The following is a 26259-nucleotide window of genomic DNA, read 5'->3' on the forward strand; positions in this document are numbered from 1 at the left end:
TGGTTCAATTTGATGTATTTCCATCACATGTCATTAAATTCCACATACTTGCTCAAGACAAAAGCTAAAGTGACCAATTAGACAATTTTCTCCTAATGCTTCTAACCTTCCTAGAAGGTAGTTTCAAAAGTAACAAAGACAAATGGATAGTGTGTTGCCAATGAAAGGTTGTTTCCTCTTCCTCTTTCTTTAAGGTCCTGTTAATCAGTGTATGCTTCTGTCTCCTAGTGATGGGTGCTGTGTTTGCTTGCTTTTCTGTGAATCTACTCTAATAGAACACTATTCTATTACTATAATCATAAACTGGAGAACAACCATGTAATCACTGAGAATGAACATGAGACTTTAGAGAAATACAAATCCAGCTTTTTGGGCACTGTTTTAATCACAGAGAGATTCATCCCTTCAAAGTGCAGACTCATTCCCAGAAAGTTGTGTATCTGTATAAAGCAGACACTGTGTAAAAGCACAAAATGTCTGTGCAAAGTTTTTCAGAACCTCAGAACACAAAATTTCTTACATTTTCTCTACCCAAGGGAGTATTTCTGTGTGCTATATGCAGTATTTCTAAAGAACATGAAATCTACCACCAAAGTAACAAGAATCACCATATTTCTATGTGTACTATGCATGATATACCCCTTTTGAACTATTTATTGTGAGAAGTAATTCATTTAATGGACAGCACTCGCCTAACCCTGAATTAGGAATTAACTTCAATTGCACAAGATCCATCAGATCAATATGATTATTATTGGTAAAAAGGTACTAAGACGAAATTTTAAAAGAAAATGTCAAAATTATTTTTTTAAGAATTGAGTAGAGAAGCAATCTCTTTAAGTTAATCTCTAGCTTGTTTTCGTCCGCTTGCTTTGTTTATTTTAGGGAAGCAATAATTATCCAGGTATTTCAAGACATGAAAACTCTTAAGTCAGAAAGCCAGTGAATATCAAGTAGTTTTATGTGAACTAACCTTTAAAACAAACCACTCCTCTAAAAAACTTCTTTCCACTGTAAATTCCAAGTTAAAATATTACTATAAATATGACAATTAATATACTCTTAAAATGAATTCACATGCAGAAAGTAATTTAAAACTTAATCTCCTGTTGCAATATATTTTGAAACATTTCTGTCAGAATGCCCCTAATGATATCATCTAGCTTTTAAAAATACTGCATGGAAACACTTTTTAAAAATAAAATAAATTTAAAAAAAAAAAACTGAATTGATGACCTACAGTTATTAAGTTGTGCCTATTTTTCTATTAGACCAGCTCTACGAGATAAGAGAATGTTAATAGTCACCTCAACCAAAAGCTATCAGTTTTTATTTTGACTCAAGCATGCTTACAGGCAGAATAACAAATCACTTTCAGTGAAAGGAGCAAGGCATGTAGATGTTAGGGAATATTCCTGGGTAAACAAAGAAAAATGGAAAAAACATACTTAACTCTGTGTATGAACATGCATGCATAATTACATGGTGTATTTATGTCTCCATACAAATACTGTATTTCTCTGTGGCCTAAGGTTTATTCAGTTTGATATATTCTAGATTAGTAACTAACACAGCTATGACACTGGCTTAACATTAGTTAATGAATACCAGTCATGGTATCAGCAACTATTAACTATGCTTGTCACACCAGTTCTGCCACGAGTAACTTCTTTCGAGTATTCAGTTCCTCAAAGAAACAAGTTTATTATTATCTGAGTTCTCATCAGATTTTTCTTAATATCATTTTTATTTCAAAAAACTCTCTCATCTGTATATTTCAATCAGAAATTAATGTCCAGATGTCAACAGGGTATAAAGCTGACAGATGGCATACTAATTTAAAAGGAAAACTATCACCTATCTGCCTGTAAATCAATCTCTCATGGGCAATGTCCTCAAAATACTGCAACAAGCCATATGCTTAAGTGGAAACTACTTGTTCATCCAATGCAATAATGATTTTATATTAAAACTAAGAATCATCACTTACCTAATGAACTCACTGATCCTGAATTTGCTGACCTTCAACAGTTTGAGTGAGCCTTTGTAAAAGGATGAGCGTCGATTTCCCATTTAGACTAAATGTGTCCATATCTCTGTGATTGTTGAAATTGTTACTCTAAAACTTGCTGCCATGTTTTTGTGCTACAATGTTATGGATTATGTATACATAATGTACACACACACTCACAGTGAAAATAAGCAAAAGTTACATATTGTATGGATTCATAGAATCATAGGATAATTGAGTTTGGAAGAGTCATCTGAAGGTCCTCTGTTTCACTCCCATGCTCAGATAGGGACATCTATGGCCAGCTGCCCAGGACCAGGTCCAGACAATGTTTTAAGCATCTCCAAGGAAGGAGAGTCCACCACCTCTCTGGGCAACCTGTGCTAGTGCTCAGTCACCTTCACCATAAACAAAATATTTCCTGATGCTCAGAGGGAACCTCTTGTCTTTCAGTTTGTGTCCAATGCCTCTAGTCTTGTCACTGGACAACACTGAATAGAGCCTGGCGCCATCCTCTTTGCATCCTCCTTCCAGGTCTTTACATAAGTTAGTAAGATCTCCCCTCAGCCTTTTCTTCTCCAAGTAAAATAATCTGAGCTCTCTCAGCCTTTCCTCATACAAGAGATGCTCCAGTCCCTTATTCATCTCTGTGGCTTCCATATGTATATCATACTATAGGGAGCTCAGAAGTGGACACAGTACTCCAGGTATAGCCTCACCACTGTTGAGAAGAGAAGCAGGATCACCTCCCTCAACTTGCTGTCAACACTCATCATCTGTCAACTTTGCTGCAATGGTATATTGCTGGCTCATAGTCAACTTGGTGTTCATTTGCCATCATAGTCATCTTTTTTTTTCTGAGTATGAAATCAGTGTACTTTTCTTTCCTGTTCAAAAGTGTATAACCACACTCAGTGGTGCAGAGACAGATGGTACTGTAATAGAACTTTAAAATATAACGTTTGAATGACAAATGTGCAAAAAATATAGACAAAACACATTGTTAAGTGACCACTAGAGAACCTATGATGAGAATATAAAACACTCCATTAGGAAGAGTCTCAGTCACCTCAATACTGATATAAACATATTTCTTCACAGCTAAGGCAAAAGCAAATTGCTCTCTCCACAAATGTTTGCAGTCGACTTACAAAGAAGAACCTGAATGAGATTTAACATTAATTATTAAACTAAATAACATTAACATTAGATAAAGAGAGTTACAAGGTGTAATTATTTTGGGGAAAAAAACCTAAGTCACCTCTCTTTTCTTCTTTTTAAAATCAATTGGTGTATATTTATAGATTAGTAAGGCTCCCATGGCACATGACAAACAGTAATTTTACATTGCTCTAACCATCACAACCCATGACCTGAAAGAAGCCATCTCCAATACAGCAATGCAATCAGTTCAGAAATAGACACTGCCACAAGTTTTGCCAAGAATCTGGATAAATTGACAGACAGCTGAGTGCTACGAGTAGCATTTTGCTGACAACTTGGAAGTCTCAGCTCCCAGACAGTATATAAGGATTCCCTGGGGAAACCAGATGGCAGTAGGTATGTCAAGGTGACAAAGTATCACTGCCACACAATCCACTGAAAGAAATGTTCTGGCTACTAGGTAAAATATGCTATGACTACAAAAAAAAAAAAGGAGGACAAGCTGTCAGTGAAGAAGTAAAAGTGAATCTCAAACACCATGACTCAGTATAGAGGAAACATCTCGGGTAATTTTTCTCCCATTCTTTTCTAATTAGAATTTGTAATGTTTTCTATTACATTTAAAAACTTTCACTAATTGATTTCAACTACTTCTAGTGAGATACAGGTAAGATTCATTACTGAATAATAAAAACTTATAAATCAGATGGCAAATAAATCTAAAGAGTGAAGAACAAAATTTTTCATCCATAAGGAAAGACTGTCTTGGGGATATATGTTTTGGGTTTGCAGGTCTTGGAGGTGTAGCTAAACACATCTGTTTCATATTTTTCAAAGGTTTGTATGTTCTAATCTTCGCAAGAAAAATGTGAGAAAAGACACTAAAACTTCTCTTTTCTCCATTGAACCCTGCATCTACAGATAAAACACTTCAAATCTTTCAAAGTCATAGAGCTCCTCAATGACAAGTAAAGTAGTAGAAAGAAACAATTACTCTATCAAGAACTAGTTATTATAATCTCAGTCAGGTCAAGTATTAACTTTGTTACCAAAAGAAACAGGAAAAAAATCTAACAAAATCAATGACAATTGTAATTTGAGCTTCTTCAGATTACCACTATCTTGCATCTAGATTGAGAGCAAAGATGTTGCTTGTGACATTCTAAATGTTTTTCTTAATCAGATGTTCTTATGCTTGTGCAATGGCAGTGCTTCAGGCTGCCAGCTGTGGTTCTTCACTCCCACATATTCTCCTACTACCCTGTCACCTAAAAACGTTTTCCTCCTTGATTTGGGTGCCTTCCTAACTACTCTCTTTGGAGAAAAAGCGCACAACATAGGTGGAAAGGTTTCATTAATTTGGAATCTTTTCCTTACAAATCTTCTATGGTTATGAAACGTCACATAACTAATAAGTCTAAAGAGCATCTATGAAGCATTAGCAGCTAAAATTGCCAAGTGTGTTGTGTTCCTACAGAGAGAGATCTGTGCATTTTCATATATAGAAATACATACATAAAAATATACACACATATTAGTTTTCGTGATAGAAGTTCTTGTCTTTGCACACAGGAAGAAGCATAGCAGAAGCAACAAGGACCAGTAGGGGAGCCTGAATCACACACTGCCTGGCTTCTCCTAGGCCCACCACAGCAGTCATCAACCTACTAGGAGCTCATCCCTGTGGTTGCTGATGGGCCAAGAGTCTTAGGGTAAGGGAGAGGCCAGTAGCCCTGCAAGGGCAATGGGGGCCCCTGGATCAGCTACTGCTGGTGCCACAGGAACCCCTGCAGAATCCTGGGGCAGGGCCAGAACTACCCAGGCATGTCAGAAGAAGAGACTCTATGGGTCAGGGAAGCCTTATGGGAATAAGGAACAGAAGGGACTGGTGGGCTGTGAACAGAGGACATTAGACCACATAACTCGCTATGTCTGCACAGTCTGTCTTGTATCTTCCATTAAACTCCACTTCTGATGGTTTTCCTGAGCAAGGGCTTACTACTGTGCACGTACATATGCATGGAAGTCTCAATGCTGGCCTTGCCTTGCGACCAGAGGTCTTACGTGCCCACAGTGCTGCACCTGCAGCAAAAGTGGGTGTGCAAGTGAGCATGCAAGCACTCGTGAGGAGCACACTGGATTAGCTGGTAGTAGGTAAAGCGGCCTTGGAGCCAGGAGTGTCTCTACAGTTGAGAGTACAGGCAGTGCTGGCTTTGGAGGGACAGGGAAAGCACAGGACAGCATTGGCCAACTGCTGCAGAGACCAAGGCATCTGGGGCTGTCTCGTGTGTGCATGAGAGACTCTCTGGGAGTTGATGCAGGCAAGCTCAAGAATCCAGGACCATCGGATGGGCTGTGGCTATATAAGCCATCAACTGCATGGGCGTGGGCAGGAGGAAATGGAGGGGAAAAGGATTTCTCTGCACTGATAGAATGAGGCTATGGCCTTGGGCCTCAAGCCTCCAGGTGCCAACAACTAAGGAGACTGGTATCTGGGGGCCAGCTAAGTGGCTAAATCCAGCTGCTGGAAGGATTCTCAGTGCACAAATGTATATATTTTGCACTAATGGACTTTCATCCTGATCATCCAGAGAGTGGAACAGGATGAGGCTGCTGATGTTGTCTGTGCTTGTGAGTGCTGAAGGTTTCTGCTGTGCTGCTCTGCAGGGCTGGCACATGTACATGCATATACGCATCTTGTATATGCTTTGTGTGCTTGTGTGACTACTGGAAATATCTTTTCAGACTCGCTACTGGCTGGATCTGTGGCCATGGAGCTGCATCAGCCTCGCTGCTATCAGGCTCCTGCATCCAACATATCTGTTATATACAAATGCATATATGTAGTATATATAGTTTAAATTATGTATCTGCATCTTTCTATATACAGATAGATATCTTTCTATATATACAGATAAAGAACTGTATGCATTTATAAAGCTAATATAAAATGCACTAAAATGTCAAGAATAGTAGCTCTGAAAGGGCTGGGGAGGAAAAAGTGACTTCCATGATACTTTGTGAGGACTGGACCAAACACCAGGATCATGGGGATTTGGCAGGAACTAAAACTGTTCATTGATTCAATACAAAAGTACTAGAGCACACCATCAAACATGTTTTGGGAAGGTATTGCTAAATCAAGGGTAGTCTTAAAGTTCTAAATTATCTGATTAAATGTTCAGGAATCCGAATTAAATGTTCAATCTAATTCAAACATATGCAATGACACTGCCTGTGTGAAAGACATCTGACTGGAAAATGCAGTGGGTGAGGTCCTTGGTAAGCTTCCTAACAAATTTGGCAAAATAAGCTGTAAATCATATCCTATGTGCTTCCATTTGACACTGGTGATACACACTAAAGTATCTCCAACATTACTGAATTTCTGTATCTCATACAGTTCGGTGTATCACTGATATTTGTACTCAGTTTCCTATTGTTTTCTCTAATTGCTTTCATTCCAGAAACTGTTGCTGACTCTGAAGAAGGCACGTGAGAAACAAAGACAGATTTTTGTTTTCATTCATCCTAGTGTTCCTCTGCATGCTACTAAAAATCTGTTTCTAAACAACTAACAAATATTTTTTAACTTTTTAAATTAATCACGACATCAATAGTCACGACCTAAGTATTTTTATGATACTTCTTCCCAAGTCTTTTATGAAAAGATATCCTACTTGACTGTTACTGCAGTTGGAATATGGGGTAGATTTGTCTTTCACATCTGTGTATGAAAGTGACAAAACAGATGAATCCAAAAGATCAACAAAGGTGTAGGCTTGAAAACATAGATTTAAGTTCTTAACTTAACCATGGCATTTTAAACTTTTTGCCAATTAAGGTGATTTTTGTTTATGCTCTCCAGAAAAAAAAAAAAACAACACCACAAATAAACAAAAAAACATAAAACACAAACCAAAAAACGTTGTGCAGAACACCCATAAAAAAGAGCATTTGCAAATAAAAAGAGGGCCACAGTCAACTGAAATAGTACTGAATCCTTTGCTATATTTATAAAGAAATGCAAAAGGTGTTTTTTGGTTTTTTTTTTTTTTAATCAAGAAACATAAGTTTTTTATATTGCTAGTCATTCAGACCTTCAACTAAGATTTATTAACCTGTCAAAAAAAAGCAATTTTACAACATATACAACTGCAGTTCATTTCTGAACGTTTATTGCTCTGTAAACAGAAAATCCAGATTCTCCTTAAACAATCTGTCCCTTTTCTTTGAAGGAAGAAGGGAGGCATGGTAGAGAAAGAAATTCCAAGTGAAACATGAAGAGATATTAATTAACTTATTTACACAAAGACATAAAAATCATAAAGTCAAAATTTAAAGCAGAATTTTACAGTGAACTTTATTGAAAAAATATTTGCTGCAAGTAACTTATATTAAACAAAACCAAACAGAATCATAGAACCATAAAGGCTGGAAAAGACCTTTAAGATCATTGAGTCCAACCACCAATCTCACACTGCCCGGCTCATCACTACACTAAACCATATCTTTAAGCATCTTATCTATGCATCTTGTGAGTATCTCCAAGGATGGTGACTCCAGCACCTCCCTGGGCAGCCTGTTCCAATGCTTAATAACCCTCTCGGTGAAAAAGTTCCTCCTGATGTCCAATTTAAACCTCCCCTGGTGCAACTTGAACCCATTTCCTTATGTCCTATCATTCATTACTGAGGAGAAGAAATTGACCTCCACTGAAGTACAATAAGTGAACAACAATGAGAAATGGTTTAAATTAAAGGTCATCACAACACTGAAAGAAGGATGGCCTCTGCCCAAAACATGATGTATAACACCCCTGACATTTGGGCAATATGAATGAGAGGGGAAGGTGAAACAGAACAGGGACATAGCTCCATTTTTACCTTGTGCATTTTGTGCTATACAATGCCCTAGTCACGAGTTAAAGCTAAAACAAGTGTCAGGTTTCTGTATGTTCTTCAAATTTCTAAACACAGAACAATGACATGACTCCAAGCAAATCTAAATAATTGTGGAAAAAATTATTTGGCTCAATTTCAGTTAATAGTATCTGCTGAGCAGAAGCTTGACTATGAAATTCTGTTACTATTTAGCATCCCAGTTCTCCAATACACAAAGATTATGTTTGAAAAGTTCATTAGTCATTAAAATTAGGAAAGAAAAAGGATGATGTTAAACTTCAGGAAGTCCAGCAGAGGGCCACCGAGATGGCTGGGGTTTTACAATTTGTCCTTTGAGGAAATGCTGAAGGACAGCTTGTCTTTTCAGCCCACAGAGACTTCAGGAGGGATGAAGAGCAGCTGCCTAGTATCCCTGAGGACATTACTGAAAAGGTGGAGAGAGCCTCTTTACCAAAGCGTGTGGTATAAACATGAGATGATGGTCTTAAATTGAAATAGGAGAGGTTGTGTCTGACTAGAAAGGAAAAGGGAAAGGGAAAGAGAAAGAAAGAAACAAAAAAATCACAGCAAGAATTAAGTACTGGAAAATGTTGCTCACAGAAGCTATGTGGTCTCCATTCTCGCAGGCTTTTAAGAGTTACCTAAACAAGCCCAGAGAAACTTGGTCTGAATTCAATATTGACCTGCTCTCAGAAGGTTAAATCAGTTACTTCGCAAGGTTCATTCCAAACAGAATGACTCTACAGAAGTGTTACTACAATGTATTAAGTATCATTAAGCATCCTCTGCTTCAGTTCTCAATCCCTCAAAGCATTAAGAATAATTTCTAGAATACTCCCAGTACACTGCATATTAACCTTTTGTACCTGCTGCATGTTAGGGTAACTATTACCTAAAAGAAGCCCTGTCTGTGGAAATATTTTCTTCCTTGTACACTCAACTTCCTGGCATCTCTATAACACAAAGCAAAATCAAGAGATATCTAAACAACTGTAGGATTTTTCCTACCATAAACTGAGACGATTCTATGACAACATAATCAATATTAACTTAAGACATTTTTTTGACTGCTCAGTATATGTCTAGACCATAACAATATCCCAGTTCCTGACTTATGGTATACAGAAAGTAGGTAGAATAAGGCGATGTTCACAGATGAGAACAAATAAAGCAACATTTGCCCCAGCAGAACTGTAAGAGAGAATATGAGAGAAGAGATGATACTGTAGATCCTACAGTAGAAAACAGGAAACTAAGGTGGAAGAGCTCAAATGGCTCCAAGGGCTGTTTAGAAAGGAGAGGTTTTATTAGAGACTGAAACAGAAGGACTAAGAAACCTACCTGGAACACCTACACCTGAACTGGTTATCTAGTCACCCTTTATGGAGATAAATATGTGATCCTAGGGAAGAGGTTACATCTGGTTGGGAATAGAGTCTAATCCAGTAGCCTGACAGAGTGGAGGCAGCTGCAGCTTTGTGTCCCCTGGTTCAAACAGTAGCAAGGCTGAGCATGTATCTCTGGCAGGCACATCCACACAAACTAGCCACAGATCAAGGCAGTTTCACTCAGCACTCACATAAACCCACAGGACCGTTCAGCTGGCTCACTGCTACAGCAAAGGCATGGGCCAGGCCCATGTGACCTGTGGTTCCATGCCAGGGGCTGGCACTTGCGTTTGTTCAAGCTGCACCCCGACCTCCCCCCACCTCCACAATGCCCTTCATCTATGAAGAGCTAGAAGTGGAATTTTATAAGATAGGACAGACTGCACTGGTCAGGAGCAGGGCATGGCCAGACAAACATGTCACCTAGTTCCACACATTCAGCTCTTTTTTCCTCTCATCTCTCTATTCTCCTGCAATATACCCTGAGCAATTCCAACATGTTCTTCTGCACCTCATACTGTGTGCCATGCCCCAGGCAGCATCTCCCCTCAGATAAAAAGAGAATACAATATTGACTCACCTTGTTGCTCTCATGTCGGGATGATTAACATTGATGTTTCCCCTGTGACAGCCCTGCAAGGGCCCAAACCGGCTGTTCCTCCCTCCAAGTCTTTAATCTAGGCTCCTGTCTGCCTTTGTGACTCTACTCTCCTGGCTTTGTGGACCTGGACCTCTATTGGACTGATGGCTCCTGTGGTGGACCTAGGAGCAGCCAGGCACGGATCCTCCATCTGCCATCATCTCTTTGAGCTCTTTTGAGGGTATGCGGACAAGCTTCTACCACACAACCTAAAAGCTACATGCTGTGGCAGATCTTCCTGAGGATCTATCCAATTCCATGCAAGTTTATGCATCACATGCTGCTTGATTCCTAACATGTAATACCAGGAATTGAAGCAGTTTCTTTCACAGGTCTTTATAACTAGGGCCTGACACATCATACACTATGCTAAATATAGAAATCAATAGGAGAAAAAGACATGCTCAAATCAGACATTCTATTTTTTTCTTTCTTCTTGATGCTGCTATTATTCCAATGTTCAGTCTGATCCTAAAGCAATACAGCACAGCATGTCACAAGCATTATTATGTCTTCATACTGCCGAGTAACTGAAATCCTTTTATTAAAATACAGTGTTCTGTGATGGATTTCTTCATCCTTGGACTGACATTGAGCCTGAAGCTCTCACTAGTAATCACTTTACACAAAGCCAGATCACATACTCAACTCAGACAGAGAAGCTAAGGACTCAGTTCATAGATTTTTAAAAACGGTTTGAAAGCTGGTGAGACTGAATTGTTCCTGCAAAGAATGGATATATTTCAGAATTTCTGAGAGAAACTACACTGAAGGCCTTTTCAGAATTACCAACTTACAGTACTACTTATTCATCCTTCATTAACACTGTCTTATGAAAACAAAATCAGTTCCCAGAAACAAGAAGAAATATCAATCACCTTAAAGAAATTTAAAGCTGTTGTGCTAACATCACATCTGTAAAGTAGAACTGTAAATAGGAAGATATCAGTAAAACTGCTCAGACAACCATCATCTTTCAAGCATTCTTGCTCTTCAACTGATTGCTAAGGTGATAAGAAAAAAACAAAATCAAGTGTCAAGAGAAAGGGAAAGTAATAAATTTTCTAAAAGCCTTAGAATTACTAGTTTATGAAAGACAGGAGAAGAAACTCCAACATCAGTGTTTCTAAAGAAAACCTCTTTACTTTGAGACACATGCCAAAGCACACATTCGCAGCTGACTCTTCTTTCCACTATTTTAATAAGATTTTAAATTTAGACTTGTAGCATCCTAAATCTTTGAAGAGTTTTTGCTGTAATGTTAGCCCTGTCATATCATCTACTAAACCCCTTGAGACTGAATGCTTAGCCTCAAAAAAGTAAATGCCTTTACTATTTCAGTTTATACATCATTAACTTATCTACTGTTTCCTCACTGTTCATCTACACTCCCTAAAAAATGTTTGGGAAAGCATTAAGGACAAATGGGCTACTGTGCACTATTAACTCTTCATAATTTATAATGAAGCTATATAGATTACTTCATGGAGTCACAAATTCAAGTTTTCATTTTCACCTTCAAGGCCTATTATTATCTTACCCACAATTACTGTATTTCTTGCTTTTATTTCCTTCTACTCCCTAGACATCTTCTATCCTTCCACTTAATTGCGTTCTTTATCTCTTTCTCCCACTTTCAGCTATATGTCTTTTATCACTCTGACCTCTGCCTCATACAATCTCCATGCCTACACTCTTCATCCTTCTTCAGCAGTATCTTGAAAAATACACTCTTTCAGGAACCATTGGTATATTCTCTTCTTCCACCCTTTCTTATTGCCGAGCTATTAACTGAAATTTGTCTTGCTTAAACCATTTTTGCTTCTTGCTGGACCAGGACAGCAGAGAATACAGCTGAAAGCTAATAGAGAGATGTCTCATTCACTTTAAATTCTATCAGAAATGACCTCTGTGAACTCTTAAACTCTGAGGAAAATTGAGGGACAATACTTGCTTGACATTTAAAATAGGAATTTGAAAGCTTGTTCACTAAGAAAGCCACAACGTTAATTAAATAAATGCTAATCTGTGTGTGTGTGTGTGTGTGTGTGTGTGTGTGTGATGATTAGTTTCTCTATGTTACACCTGTACTGTTTACAGTCTTAGATGTTTGTAAATATTTCATTGTGCTCTGACAGTTGCCCAGAGCAGGCTCCATGCCTATCATCCAGTGTATCTCGATTTGATACTTTTTCCCCCCCTTGAGGTTTAATGTGCATTTAAATATAAATATGATGTACACAGTAAGCAAACATCAGGAAACTCAGGAGCATTTCCAGGTCTAGTAATGGTCATAGCATGGTAGAGTCATAGCATTATTCCTGACTTTTAGGACATCTGACTGCAGGACTCCCAGCTTCCCAAACTTCAAATTCTGCTCTAATAATATAACTCTTTATTACAGTTATCATATGATCAATGTACTAGTTCATACTATAATGAGAAAATATTATCTTCTGAGGAAAACATTAAAATAATAACAAACACTTTTTGCTGAAGTTTAGGAAAAAAAAACTCAAGGAAAATTTTTGGTATGAAAAACTGAAAACTGAAAGCCGTCTTCAAAGCAATATATCATAGCTAATCTTAAAACTGCAAATGCATTCTACCTAAGATACATGATCATTCCTCATAGAACAAAAGGTTCTGTTGGCAGTCTCTCGGGATAACTGCATTACTGAAAGTGGAAAGCAGTAAGATAAGTTACATACTATTGTGCTTTTTGCCCATGGCAGGGGTTTTTTTGAATCAGTAATATGCTGAGTCTGTAATAGCTTTAAAGCTCAGGACAATAGGCTGTACCCTCTAATGTTTCCACTCTGTAGTCTGAGGCTGCAGGATGCAATAAAGTGTTCTGGAGACAGCAACTGAATGGATCACTGTGACCAAGTATCTGTTCATGAGAAAGACAATTTCCTAATGGAGGAAAACATGTTCTGTAACAGAAGGTATTTTCAGTAGTGGATGAAATCTCATCAGCTGGTCTTTGCTAGTCATTAAGACTGTGAGGCTTTGAAGCAAATAAACTATGAAGTGAAGGAGTTACCAACACTAAAAACCATTGCTCATTACCACGCTACTATTTTAGAAAGTAGTTTTACATGCATTTAAAAACGGTTCTGGAGTTGCTCAGGGAATTATTGACTAGTAATCCGTACCTCTACTCACGGTAAAATGTGTTGATGACAGAAGTTACTTAGATTAGCCTGGATAAGAAACATCAGTAAGAAAATTTAAGCAACAAGTTAGTCTACTGGGCACTCAAGTGCCAATTGAAATAAAATGGCCAGGAAATATAAGCTATACATATTAGATGGGAAAAAAATAAATGACATGTACATCTTGTAACATTTAGTTTAATTACTGGACATCACTGTAGACAGCTCAGTGAAAACTCAGAGCCTGAGTCATACTATATATATTCATAGACCTATACAATCCTGTCTCATCTGGAATACTCTGTGTACTGTATGCCACTGACATTATTCTATGTTAAAATGTTTTTGTTAGGCAGGGTCTGAAGAAAAGCAATCGGAATGCCTATGAGGGACAACAAAACAAAACAACTCACCCCAGCACTTCCCCTAATATCCCAAACACAATCTTTTCAGATGATGAGAGTCTCAACAGATGTTAAAGTGGAACAACAAATAAAAAGGAATGTGATGAGTAGTACTTAAAATATCAAGTGGCAGACCAATTACTTCTTATCTTCCTCACTCATAACAAAAAACTCACTGACATTCAAGGAAGTTAAAAGGTGAGAAATTCAGGATGTATGCAGAAGATTTACACAATTCATTGTTCCAAGTAGTCATCAGCATCAAGAAAACAAAACCACAAATACTTCCAGAGGGCTACTAAAGCCCACCTCCCTTTTTTTTTTTTTTTGGTTAAAAAAGAGCCTTTATTTATTTACTATGTGAGCAACAGAATTTATGTGGATGAATTAACCCCCTCTAACTAAAAAGTGATTATTAAGCCTCTGGTATTAGCTGTCATCAGAGATGGTAGAGATATGATGAGCACTGAATCTGAGCATGAACAGCAATTCCTATATTCAGCACAATTTAGATAAAAATGAAGCTTGCTTTGGTGGAATACGAGGACAACATTTCCACCACTGCCTGGAATTGTTTTTCACTTTAAATCAGAATCACTTCAGTCTTGCTGAAGCTTAACTTGAACCATTTCCTTCTGGTCTTTGAATCACGCTATTAGTCTAAGATAAAGAGATGCTGGAATGGAAATGTTAAGCATCCTTTTTTAGCAGATAAAGCTGTCACTTCTTCAGCTTTTATGTGTGCTACAAGGTCTTTTATATTTATACTATCAGTCTATCACAATAATAATAAAAAAAGCACTGCTTTATGGAGTACATTTTGTAATCATCTTGTAAGTGCACTAATTTTTGATACAGCAATCAGCCTGAGCAAAATGCTTTGCCCTGTTTAGACTATAAATAATTTGCTAGTGTTAATTGATGGTCCTGTATGCAGGTTTTCTGGAACTGTGCCAAAAAACCCAGACTCTTGCAAATTCTTTGTTACACAACAGAATAAACAGTACCGTACCAGGAACACCAGCTCTCTGAAAACTACCTTCAACTGTTGGTCCACAAAGAGCATGTATCTTTAAAAAAAAAAAAAAAAGCAAAAAAAAAAAAAGCAGCAAATAAATGAACTCTCAAACACATACTTGGCCTTAGTCTTTTAAAAGTTTGTACCGGTCTCCCCGTGACAATAATTTACAAAGAGACAACAAAAAGTGCTGCTAACAATACAATTCCTCGTTTCAGCCTTCATTCTTCATCCTGAAACTGTTGAAAAGCATTGTTACAAGCAGCTCTGGGGTGAATACAAAGGTAACTTCAGATACAGAGAGAATCAGTGCACTAGATCTTTTTGAATGAGGATTTATTTATTCATGCTTGCTATAACTAAAAGACACGAAAAACATTTTTTTTGGTGAAAATTCTTGTTAATTAAAACCTAATTACTCAATGACTGTTCTGTATAGCATCTCCAAAAAATGCTCAAGGTCTTGAGAGAAAGAAAAGATAACTCAGTGAGCAATTTATCATAAAAGAAGGATTCTCCCTCTCTCTTTTTTACTACTTACCATGCGTAATTAATATGTGATAATACCCATAATGAGTTCCCTAAAACAATTAGCAGTGCATCTCCAGTGACCTGCTAATCTGAATATAACACTTTTAGAATTTGGAAGTGCATCAGTCTCTTTCTGTTTATACACCCACCTCACGTAGAAGCAAAGAAGGCTGTAGAACATAATTTCTTATTCTGCATCACATTTCGTCAAGTCCCTTAGCAGCTACTTGATACATTCTCAAGACAAATGCAAAGAAAAAAATTTATTCCTGTCTCCTCACCCCCCAAGTAAGGTACCCCAAAGATTAAGAACCAATTATAAACCTTCTTTTCTCTTCCAATCAGATACATTAAGGGAAAGCAAACCTTGACCAGGTTATTTTTTGCCTGGAATTTCAATTACTTTTTCATCTCTGTAAGACAAATAGATCCATAAATAAACATGCACTGCAGTAACAAGGGCAACGTCTGGAACACTTAAGAGCCAAATTACTTTCCAGCTATGCAACATCTCATTTTTCTTCCACATATACATAATAAATATTGCCAGCATGGGTGGAGGATGTGCACATGCAAGCACACATACCTCAGGAAAAGGAGGAAGAAAATCAACCATATGAACTGAGAGCATAATAACTGAAAACCAAACAGCTTTATAACTGTCTCGTTCCTTTAATAGTCTTGTAAATACAAAATAGTAGCCTGTTATGAACTGAAGGAAAAGGTGTATGTATGTAGGAATTCTTCAGAAGTCCTGGATTGTTTCATATGTGGTGAAACATCTCACATTCTCTAGAGCCACGTCTGTTACTGTTACGAAGCTGGAAGCTGAGCTTCCTAATCACACACTTCATCATCCAGCCTGAGAGACACAAATAATGGTCACATGCTTAGACTATTTTGAAGCTGAGGAAGGTGCTTGGCTCAACCAACAGACTGTCTGTCTAGCAGCATATCACATCAAAAGCACATTTCACTAAAGTGGTGTGATATTTGCATCCCTAGCTGTAAGCCTCTAGTAGTATTTCAAGATGGAGATCTTAAGAAATAAAACTTTACCTAATAGCCAACTGAAAGTTGTAATTTATTTATAATGTATTCCTTTAGGTTTGTCCAGTGTCTGAAACCAATACCTTCTCCAGAATCAGCAGGAGGAGGTAAAAAATAAAGTTACGCTCTTCATTATTTTGCAGTATCCCACAGCAGCAGGAACTCAAGAGCTAAGCCAGTAACACATATTAAATACTCAAATCATAACTTGTCATCTAGAAATAAGTCTTCAGTTACACTGCAGAGCAAGGAAAGTAAAGGCTTTATGGATTCAGGAAAAAATACTAGTCAAGAACATTTCTGAGCAAACACCTGGTGTACTGTGTAGTAACTAGGACAATCCTCAAGGAAATCCAAAAAGTGGAAGACTGAACTCCTTAGGTTGAGGAATGCTCAAAGGTCTGGCTTTCCTAATTTTTTGAGGAATTATTCCACGCAGTGGAATAGTGTGCTTTAAAAAGAAAACAGAAGTCTCAGATTGCTCAGATTGGCTCTATGGAGCAAATTTTTCTTGACATTTTAGGGATGCACTGGGACTGCTTTTCCAGTCATGTTTTACAAAAGAATAACTGCGAGAGATGTTTAGTTCCTGAGAAACAGATATAAACTGTTGAGATTGGGCAATTTTGGATGCACAAGACAGCAAAAAAACTTGGTTCTCAAAAACACTACAAAGTCAGAAAGGGGTATTCCTACTGAACTTGGCACCTCATCTTGGTTAAACAAGTGGAAATGTCCTGTTCTCAAGCCAAACTTTTCAGATTTCACTTGCTATCCATTCTCAACACTCAAAGGTATGTCTGCATGGAACAGTCAAACTAAGCAGGGTGCACATAAATGATACACCATACTTTATTCACCTCCCAATCACTCCACATACAGCAGCAGTAAATTCTACCATATGATCTAAATTCATCACAGGAGTGAACTCTGTTTTTGCTGCAAAGTTATGCACTTCATGTGTATGCACGAACAGAAGTTTCAAGCCTTTGTGGCACTGAACCAGTTGTTCCACATTTCCACAACCTCCTCAAAGTGTGCCATCCCCACCACACCATGCACTTCTGCCAAGGGAGAGACTTCTCTATCCTGTTTGGAAGCTGGCCACTGTGCAGCACAGGATATAAGGCTAACAGGAATGTTGAGGGAGGACACCACCTTGCATATAAGTGACTGTAAAAGGGCACTCTATGTAAGCAGTGAGGAAATTATCTCCAAAGAAGCCCAACACAAATCACAAACACCAGAAACAAACATCCCACATATTCAGTCAGTGTATTAACCTCATCACTACATAGGATGGCATCCACAAATCAGATGACAAAAGAAGTTCTTTACTGCGCCTAACCCACCAGCTACCTAATTTGAATTAATTAATGAACTGCTATTACATCAGCATAGACAAGAAAGTCAAATGGCTTCTGAAAAGAAAGCCCAAATTCTGCTTTCTACCCTAAAACCCACTGGCAGCTAGAAAGAGTCATAGAGCAACACTAATCCCTCCTCAGGCAGTAAGCGGCCACTGGCACATGCTGTATCTGCTGCTGTTCAGATCACAATCTATGTGAACAACAGTTATCTCCTATATTCTCTTCTTTGTCTGTCCTTTTCCACTGGAAAAAGCAAGTATATGCTAAAATAACTGGTAAAAATTATGAGTCCAAGTAGATAAGACAACAGATCCTGGGTAAATCATAATGGTTTATAGCATGAATAGCTGTTTACGAGAGTGTTTCAGTTTAGGAAAAAATGGTAATGTAAGCCTTTTCAAAGAACATACTAGAGCCAAAGTTGAAGAGACAGCCATCGACGTAGTCTTGAAATAAGTTGAAAAATGTCTATGTAATTTTGGATTTAATGCTTTTGTTATTTCTAAAATAAAATGTTTGACTTGTAAACTGTATACACTCAGGAAAGAATAAGATCAATTTGTTTATAAAATGCAAAAGGGGCAGATCTATGACGACTAAAATATGTTATTTCAACAACAGGGATTCTAATTTACAGCTCAGTACAAGACCTAGAACAGCTGTTCACGTCTTAAAAATTTCTGTACCTTATTTAAAGTAATCCTAACAAATTCCACCCCCAGGTAAACATAAGGAATAGCAGAAACACCACTAATAAAATAATTGCTTATCTGAAATCATAGTAAGTGAAATACATCCACTGCATGCTGTCGTGGTTTAAGCCCAGCAAGCCAACTAAGCAGCATGCAGCCACTGGCTTGCTCTTGCTCCTCCCCTGCCAGTGGGATGAGGAGAAGAACCAGAAAGAAAAAGTAAACCTCGTGGGTTGAGGTAAGGACAGTTTAATAGGACAGCCAAAGGAGAAGGGAGATGAAACAACAATAACAGTTAATACTAATAAAAGAATATATGAAGCAAGTGATGCACAATGCAATTGCTCACCACCTGGAACTTGACTCTCAGTCCCTTTCTGAGCCTGGATCTTTCCTTCCTCTGGTCAGCTCCCTCAGTTATATACTGGGCATGACTTCATATGTTACGGACTATCCCCTTGGCTAGTTTGGGCCAGATGTCCTGGCTTTGCCCCCTCTCAGCTTCTTCGGAAAATTATCCCTATCCCAGTCAAACCCAGGAAGACAGACATGCTGTAAAAATGGTGCAGTTGAAGGAAAAAAAACAAGGGAAAAAAAGAAAAAAAACATAGGCAGAAGAAGAAATATAAAAAGTAGAGTTTGGCACTCTTTCTACACAAGCTTACAATAATGATCATCACGTTAAATGCTAAAGTGCCAAATCAGCCTTCTTTACCCTCTGTTTTCCATGTACGGTATAGACTAAAATTACAAAATGGTCATAATGTTCCAAATCTCCACTACTTTTTCACTACATCTTTTGTAGCAAAAAAAAGTCTCAGTACATTTCTCTTTGAACTTGCCTTTTCTATGACAAAAAGTCCACTGAGACTCATAAATTCTAATGCCATTTAATCAGTCTGAAAAAATTTAATGAGCTCTCACTAGATTTGGTGCAGAGATTATTCGTAACTATGGGATCAATTAATTAATTAGAAATGGAAGAAACTGCAAAGAAATAGTGTTTTAAATTAAGGTGGTGATTTACATCACTTGGAACTTTTTAAATAGAATGGATTGATTCTTCACAAGAGAGTTATGACCATTTGTACTACAACAACCTTCTCCTCTGTTTAAACAATGGACATAAATAGTATTTGTTTGGTTTTAAATTACATTTCTAGTAAAGGTCTTTCATTTTACTGAAAAACTATAGGCAAAGAAAGCATAATTCTTGAGGAAAGAAAGGCCTTGACCTGCCACATCCTCAAGTAGGTTGTCCTGGTTTTGACTATCTAGGACTGAGTTAATTTTCTTCCTAGTAGCTGCTACAGGGCTATGTTTTGGATTTATTCAGAAAAAAATGTTTATAACATAGATCATCATGCTTAGTATATAAAGTGGAGGCAGTTGTCTGGGGGGGGAAATTGCTGCTTGGGCACTGGTCACAGGCATTATGCCTCACTTGGTTTTGGTTTTCTACCCTTGGGCATTATTTCTCTGTCTATCTGTTTTCATTACTATTATTAGTAGTATACGTTATTGCTATGATTATATTTGTTATATGTTGTCATTGGTTTATTTTATTGCATTATAGTTATTAAATTACTCTTAACCTATGAGCTTTACTGAATTTTTTCATGATTCTCCCCATCCCAGTGATGGGGAGTAGTGGTGTGCGTGTGAGCAAGTGGCTGTGTGGTGCTTTGTTGATGAAAGCAGTTAAACTATGATATAGGTAAATAATTTATTTATATGGCTTTAACTACATGAGTGTACTAGAAGTATGTCTAAATGTTTGCATGAGAATTTCTGAAATCCTCTCAGTTAGAGCCATAGTTGAAATAAGTTTAGTAGCATTACATTTTGTCCAAACAAAATTATTTCAAGATAATTTTCTAAAGTTATAGTTGATGCATTTATCTTATATACAAATACACCGAGAAATGTACAAACAGCAAAGTTATTATGACATTTTTTAAAGCAAAAATTAATAATCTAATATTTATAAACTTCAAAAACATGACTTCAAATAATTTAAGCTCTTTAAATCAAATTGGAACAAAGAAATGTTGTTCAGCAAAAGTACTTTTGTTTCCTTAATTGTTTTTATCAGGTCAAATCTGTGAAGTGTATCATTGAACCACAGGATGACTGAGGTTGGAAGAGACCTCTGGAGCTCATCTTGTCCAACTCTCCTGCTCAAACAGGCCTAAGTAGAGTCAGTTGCCCAGGACTGTGTGCAGACAGCTTTTGGATTTCTCCAAGGAGGGAAACTCCACTACATTTCTGGGCAACCTGTGCCAGTGCTCAGGTACTCAGCCTGTGTCAACGTCTGGTCGTCTGGCTGATACATTAACAGCTTCTCTATCAGGACCTTATAGGAGAGTGACAAAGTCTTCAGCGTACTTCAGGTAGACAACAGCCACTGCTCTCCCCTTATCTGCCAGGCCTATCATTTCATTGTACAGATTTATCAAGTTGGTCAAGCATGACTTTCCCTGGTGAAGTCATGCTGACTGTTCCTGAGGATTTGTTCATCCTTACTGTGCCTGGAAATAGTTTTCAGGATTAGTTGCTCCACCACTGTTCTTTCCAGGGATTGAAGTGCGACCGAGTAACCTCCAATTCTCTAAATCCTCCTCCTTGCCTTTCTTCAAGATAGGAGTGACATTTGCTTTCCTCCAGTCTTCGAGAACTTCTCTCAGTCACCATGACTCAGCTTTATAAAAATCCTCAATGCTTTTTGCTCTCTTACTTTCAGAATTACTGAACATACTAACTGAAAAATATCATTACACACCTCTCATCCCGTTTCACCAAAAGCAGACCACACAACATTACAGGAACATACTACAGGAACAAAATAGTTAAGCAAGAAAGAATAATTTTCTATGAAAGCAACATTAATCTGTGGATTAAGCTTGTTTTCAACTCTTTTCTTACTCCCTCCAAAACCTTGGGCTGCTTCCAAATATTTGCTCTCAGCTAAGCATTAACTTGTTCAAAATTCATAACTATCTGACTCTAAGGTGAGATTTACAGCCTCAGTGCTTAGGTTCTTCAACATTTGGAATGTACCATACATACAAGGCCTACTCACACAAGTACTTAACACATCCATACAACCTGCATCTGTGTGAACATGAGCATGTACATTTGCTGTATCTTTTCTGAACATAAAAGTTTTCAAATAAAGTTGATTCACATGTATAGAATGTCAAGAGAACTTCCTACAGGAAAAAAAACAAACCAAACCAAATCTCCAAATCAGTTTGCTTAACACATTGCCCATAGTATGCTACATTGCATCGAACATATTTCACTTTGTGTGTTCAGGCATTCAGACTCCGGGTGAGAACTTGAAGTATGAAAGGCTGAAAAATCTTAGTTATTCATTCTGTATGTATTTGTGTAGCCATTTTTTCTTCAATAATCCTATGGAGAAAGCAGTAATCAGAGTCTAATCTCCCTAAAATTGTTCCTTAAAAATTAGTAAGTAATGCATTTTTATGCAGTAACAAAATTCCAAATCTTCAGAATTTACATTCCACTCAGCATAGACGAGAAGTGGGAAAAATATTTCAAGAAGAAAGGCAATTTAATTTAAAATAAAAGTAAAGGCATTATTTTAACTAATTCTCAATTTATCTTTCAAATATTCTCCCTATAGATTTCTATTTCAGAATCAAGTTTGGAAAGTTATAAATGAAGGAGAAACTAAGCACCTCTACTGTTCAAGAACGATTGCTCAAACTGATTGGTTTTAAATCAGAAAACAAGAATTATGATCTCAGGGATTTAGAATGCAAGAGGAAAGAGATGACTTAGGAAAAATATATTCCCTCTTTACAAAGAAGTATCTTTAATGTTTAGACACTTAGGAAGTAAATAAGCCATGAATGTATGAAAAATAAACTGAACTATGCTTAAATAACCGTTTCCACACTTTGAGTAGTGAAGATAAGCTTGCAGATTTATGCATAGAGCGGAAAATCATTACACCTTCCTATTACTGCACTACCATGTAGTAAATCAGAGCAATCTGCATTACAAACATCATACATAGTAGGGGGAAATGATGCTTTCCAACAATCTCTTGCTTCAACAGCATAAACACCTTTGAAAACTGAGATCGCTGATTTTTACAGAGTTCATATTAAATCTTAACCTAAGTATTTATTACACTAAAAAAAAAAATAAAAATCCAAACCATAGTCCCAACAGAATATTTGTATCTTTTCAGTTAATTTGTTCCCTTGCCTTACCTTCTCTGGAGGTGCAGGAGGTTGAAATCTCTTTGCACAAACTAGAAATGCATCTGGCTGTGGCTTGCCACACTTCACCTCGGGGTCATCTCCCAGTACAATATGATGAAAAAGACCAAAGAAGTCTTTGTGTCTGGTGGTTTTCATCTGAAATGTCACCTCACCTGAGCTGGTGGCAACAGCTATGGGTATGTTGTGTTTGCGTAAATGACGGATCAGCTTATCAACCCCTGCAAGACAAATGTATAAGTTATATTTTTTATACATATGTATATATGTAGGTATATGTATTAATATTTATACCTACTTACAGTACATTTAACTGTATTTCAGCAATGCTGTCTTATTGAATATAAAAATCTATTTCAATCGGTTAATATGTTAGAAAATTCTTGCTGTATCTGGAATGTTCTTCCTCCACAGAAAAATCATGGAACATTCCTCAAGGTATATATTTGTTCCGTCATTAAATTATGCTTTTCTCAAAATATTGCAAAAGTGGGTTCAACATCACTGCAGAAGTTCACCTGCTAGAAGCTCCATAGCTGATACAACAAACATTATGTACTGAATTTCATACTCTGAAAGTGAGAACATTTTTCTCTAAAGGAGAACTTTTTTTTCTCTATACACTTACATTCCTAACAAAAGAAAATAATCAAAGAAATATACTTTTTTCACTGAAAGGTGTAGTTTTAATTTCTGAAGCAGGTATCCAACTGGCTTAAATTAGCCCCTAAGAGAGCTCAGTTTCTCTTTTGCAATTACTAGAGCAAGTAACATTGGGCAAAGGAGAAGAGCTGTCAGTCAAGTTGTTAATACCAGAGCTTTATCTATTGATGCCATGAACCCACAGTAATGAACACCTCAAGCCTAATGGGTAGAAACTTCAATTCCATTCAGTCTTCTAGGGAAGGTTAATGCAGGGAACAGTGAAAACAGAGAAGTCTGTGTAAGAGAGAAACATGCTTCATTATTTGATGCAAGTTTTGAGTTTCCTATGCAGAGTTTTCAAAGTCTCTTCGCTGCAGCATTTTAAATGCCTGATACCGCTCCCATAAAAAACAATTAGCAGTATCTAATGGAAAATGGAAGCAGACATTCAGCCTTTATCAATTCACAAGAGAAAACCCCTCAATATCTGTAAAATCATTTCAGCTCTGCTTCTTGGCATCAATCAAAACTTTTGGACACCGTATATCAGTTTCAAGTAGGTAAGTCTCCCATTGATTTTTGGATCTTTGAACCAATTTGAGAACAATTTTTTGTTTTCATCTTCCAAATGCAAGAATTCTTATCCTACTTTTCATGCCTGTTTATACTAAAGTAATCTTATTCCCTTCCTCTTGATTCACTGTCACAATGTGACAGTACCTGGTCCCTGCTTCCTCAAAACTTTCCTTCTTCTCATGTCCATTTAGTTCTTTCTTTTGCTACTCCAGCATCTCTGATTTGCATTTCCCATGTGATTCAGCCTTTCTGCTCCATTTTGACAATTCAGTAAACAACAATCTTATTCGAAATAGATTTTTCCCAAGTATAGTCATATGCCAAACTTTGAGAAGTTGTAATTATTACTGATAATAAAATGTGTAGATTAGTAAATAGAGGCCTTTAATTAGTGATAAATTAACTAAGCCATCTATCTGGAAACATGACCTGTAGACTTCTTCTCTCTTCCTCAGAATTTAATCAATCAATAACTGATATGTCTAGTTCCATACTGTTATTTGAAGACAGCCTTTAAATAATAAAGATATGCACTTCTGTGACATTAGATTTCCAGTTGGACAGAAAAAAACAAGTATTACTCCTCCTCTAATCTCATTGCATCACCCATTTAAAAGCCTTCCTATGCCCTCTTAAATGGTTATACTAATAAGCAAGTGCATCTTTTCCCAAACAGTGCTACTCTGCCTTCTCACTGAAACATGATGCTAAATACAAGTTAACTTTTTATTCCAGATAGAGAATATGTCTTCATTCTGAAACATATGAAGCAAGTCCATATTAAATTAATACAAGTACTAAGAGGATATACTATAAAGCCATAGCCTAAACGTCTTTTTTTTAAAATAGAATTCATTCATTCAAGGGCATTTGTTCTAAATAATCTGCAATATTTATAAAGGCTAGCATATCACGTGTGTAGTAATACAAAGAAGTCTAAACATCATATAGGTAGGAAGACTTTCCTTATCTCCTAGGCCACTGCTATGACATTGTTGATACTTATCTATGTATGTAACTATGTCATAGTATGACATAGTTTTCTCTAAGGTTGTGATAGTTTGAGATACTTAATTTGTTTCAGTCCCACCACATCACAGCTTCAGTTGATCTGTAACACGGTCTGTTTCTTCTGTTTCTACAGGAAATAGTTAGCACAGAAAAGTACTTCTGTAGAAAGGCAATTTCTTTAGGATTCTCTCTTATATTCCCCCAGTATGTGTCTTAATAGTAGTGTGTAAATGTGTGCATGTCTGTGCTTACATTCTTTTTTTGGCTTCCTTAGTACAAGGAAGCTAAAATGCAGCTGTCTTTAATAGCTTCTCAGAACAAAGATGTAAATTATTCAGAAAATGCGCTTTAATAAAAATATGCCATTAAAAAAATTATTACTTGCATCTGTGTAAATATAGTAAGAGTTTTTTTAAAAAAACTGGGAAATCAGATATGTGGAAAAGTAGTAAACTGCATATGGAAGAATAGCTAGCATAATTTAAAAAGCTCAAGACAGTAACAGTTAAATAATTTATTCGTTCCATGTTTGTTATTTCTCTATAAAAGTTATAAATCAACAAGATCCATTTTTGTTTACATCAATGACCACCAATATAGCCCTAACATTTTTTTCACAATATCAAATTACTGATGCAATTATTGTACTAATGCAGCATACAATTTTTCATGAGTAAGATATTATCTTTCCTAGTATCTTTTTTTTGTGTCTTTTTAACAGAAAATATAAAAAGAAGTAGAAGTGGGGAACTGCTTTAAAGGTCTGCAAGAAATTTCCTCTGGTATAGACTTTGTCATTATAACACCTATAGACACACAGATTTTTCAATCAAATGAAGACTTCAGTCACATCAAAAAAAAAAGGGTGGCATTTTCATTGGCAAATCCTTCCATGAATATCACAGTGTATTACATCCCTCCTGCATTTCTGTAGTCCTTCCTTGGGTACCATTAATTACATCTAATTTCTAATTAATAGTATTTTAACCATTATGTAATCCCAAGAAGATAAACAAGAAATCAGCAGGCAATACACAAGACAACCTCTTTTTTAAAATTTGGTATTTGAAAGCTAACAAATTCTACTACGAAGGACACTTAGCAGAAACAGTCACATTTTTTGCACCCTGAAACAAAGCCCTAACAGCTCACAAGGGTTTCAGTTCTGCACCAATGATCATAGATAATATTCCTTTATAATTTCCAAACAATTTATCTATGGTGTTAATCAATTTATGAACATTTTGAGCAAGCTGAGATAATCACCATATACATTAATACCTTATATTCTTCCAAATGAGAGTTATGTTTATTCACTTAATTATAGTGTCAGCTGACATTCAAAGAAATAGTATAACATAAGATTAGTTTAAGAGAGTAAATAAGGGTAAAAAAACCCCAAAACAATACCAACAAAACTCCATAAACACAGCATATTCCT

At 36.9% G+C, this 26259-nt stretch overlaps 1 protein-coding gene across 1 annotated transcript in view; it reads right to left on the minus strand.

The window, feature by feature from the left end:
* Window positions 1-26259, minus strand: part of PUDP (pseudouridine 5'-phosphatase) — a 75393-nt gene that overhangs the window by 8600 nt on the left and 40534 nt on the right. The window contains exon 4 of the mRNA XM_061999342.1: window positions 22578-22807. Within this exon, the coding sequence (XP_061855326.1) occupies window positions 22578-22807 (230 nt within the window). The remainder of the gene's footprint in view (window positions 1-22577; window positions 22808-26259) is intronic.

Source organism: Colius striatus, chromosome 1 (assembly GCF_028858725.1).
Source record: "Colius striatus isolate bColStr4 chromosome 1, bColStr4.1.hap1, whole genome shotgun sequence".
NCBI classification, from domain to species: Eukaryota; Metazoa; Chordata; class Aves; order Coliiformes; family Coliidae; genus Colius; species Colius striatus.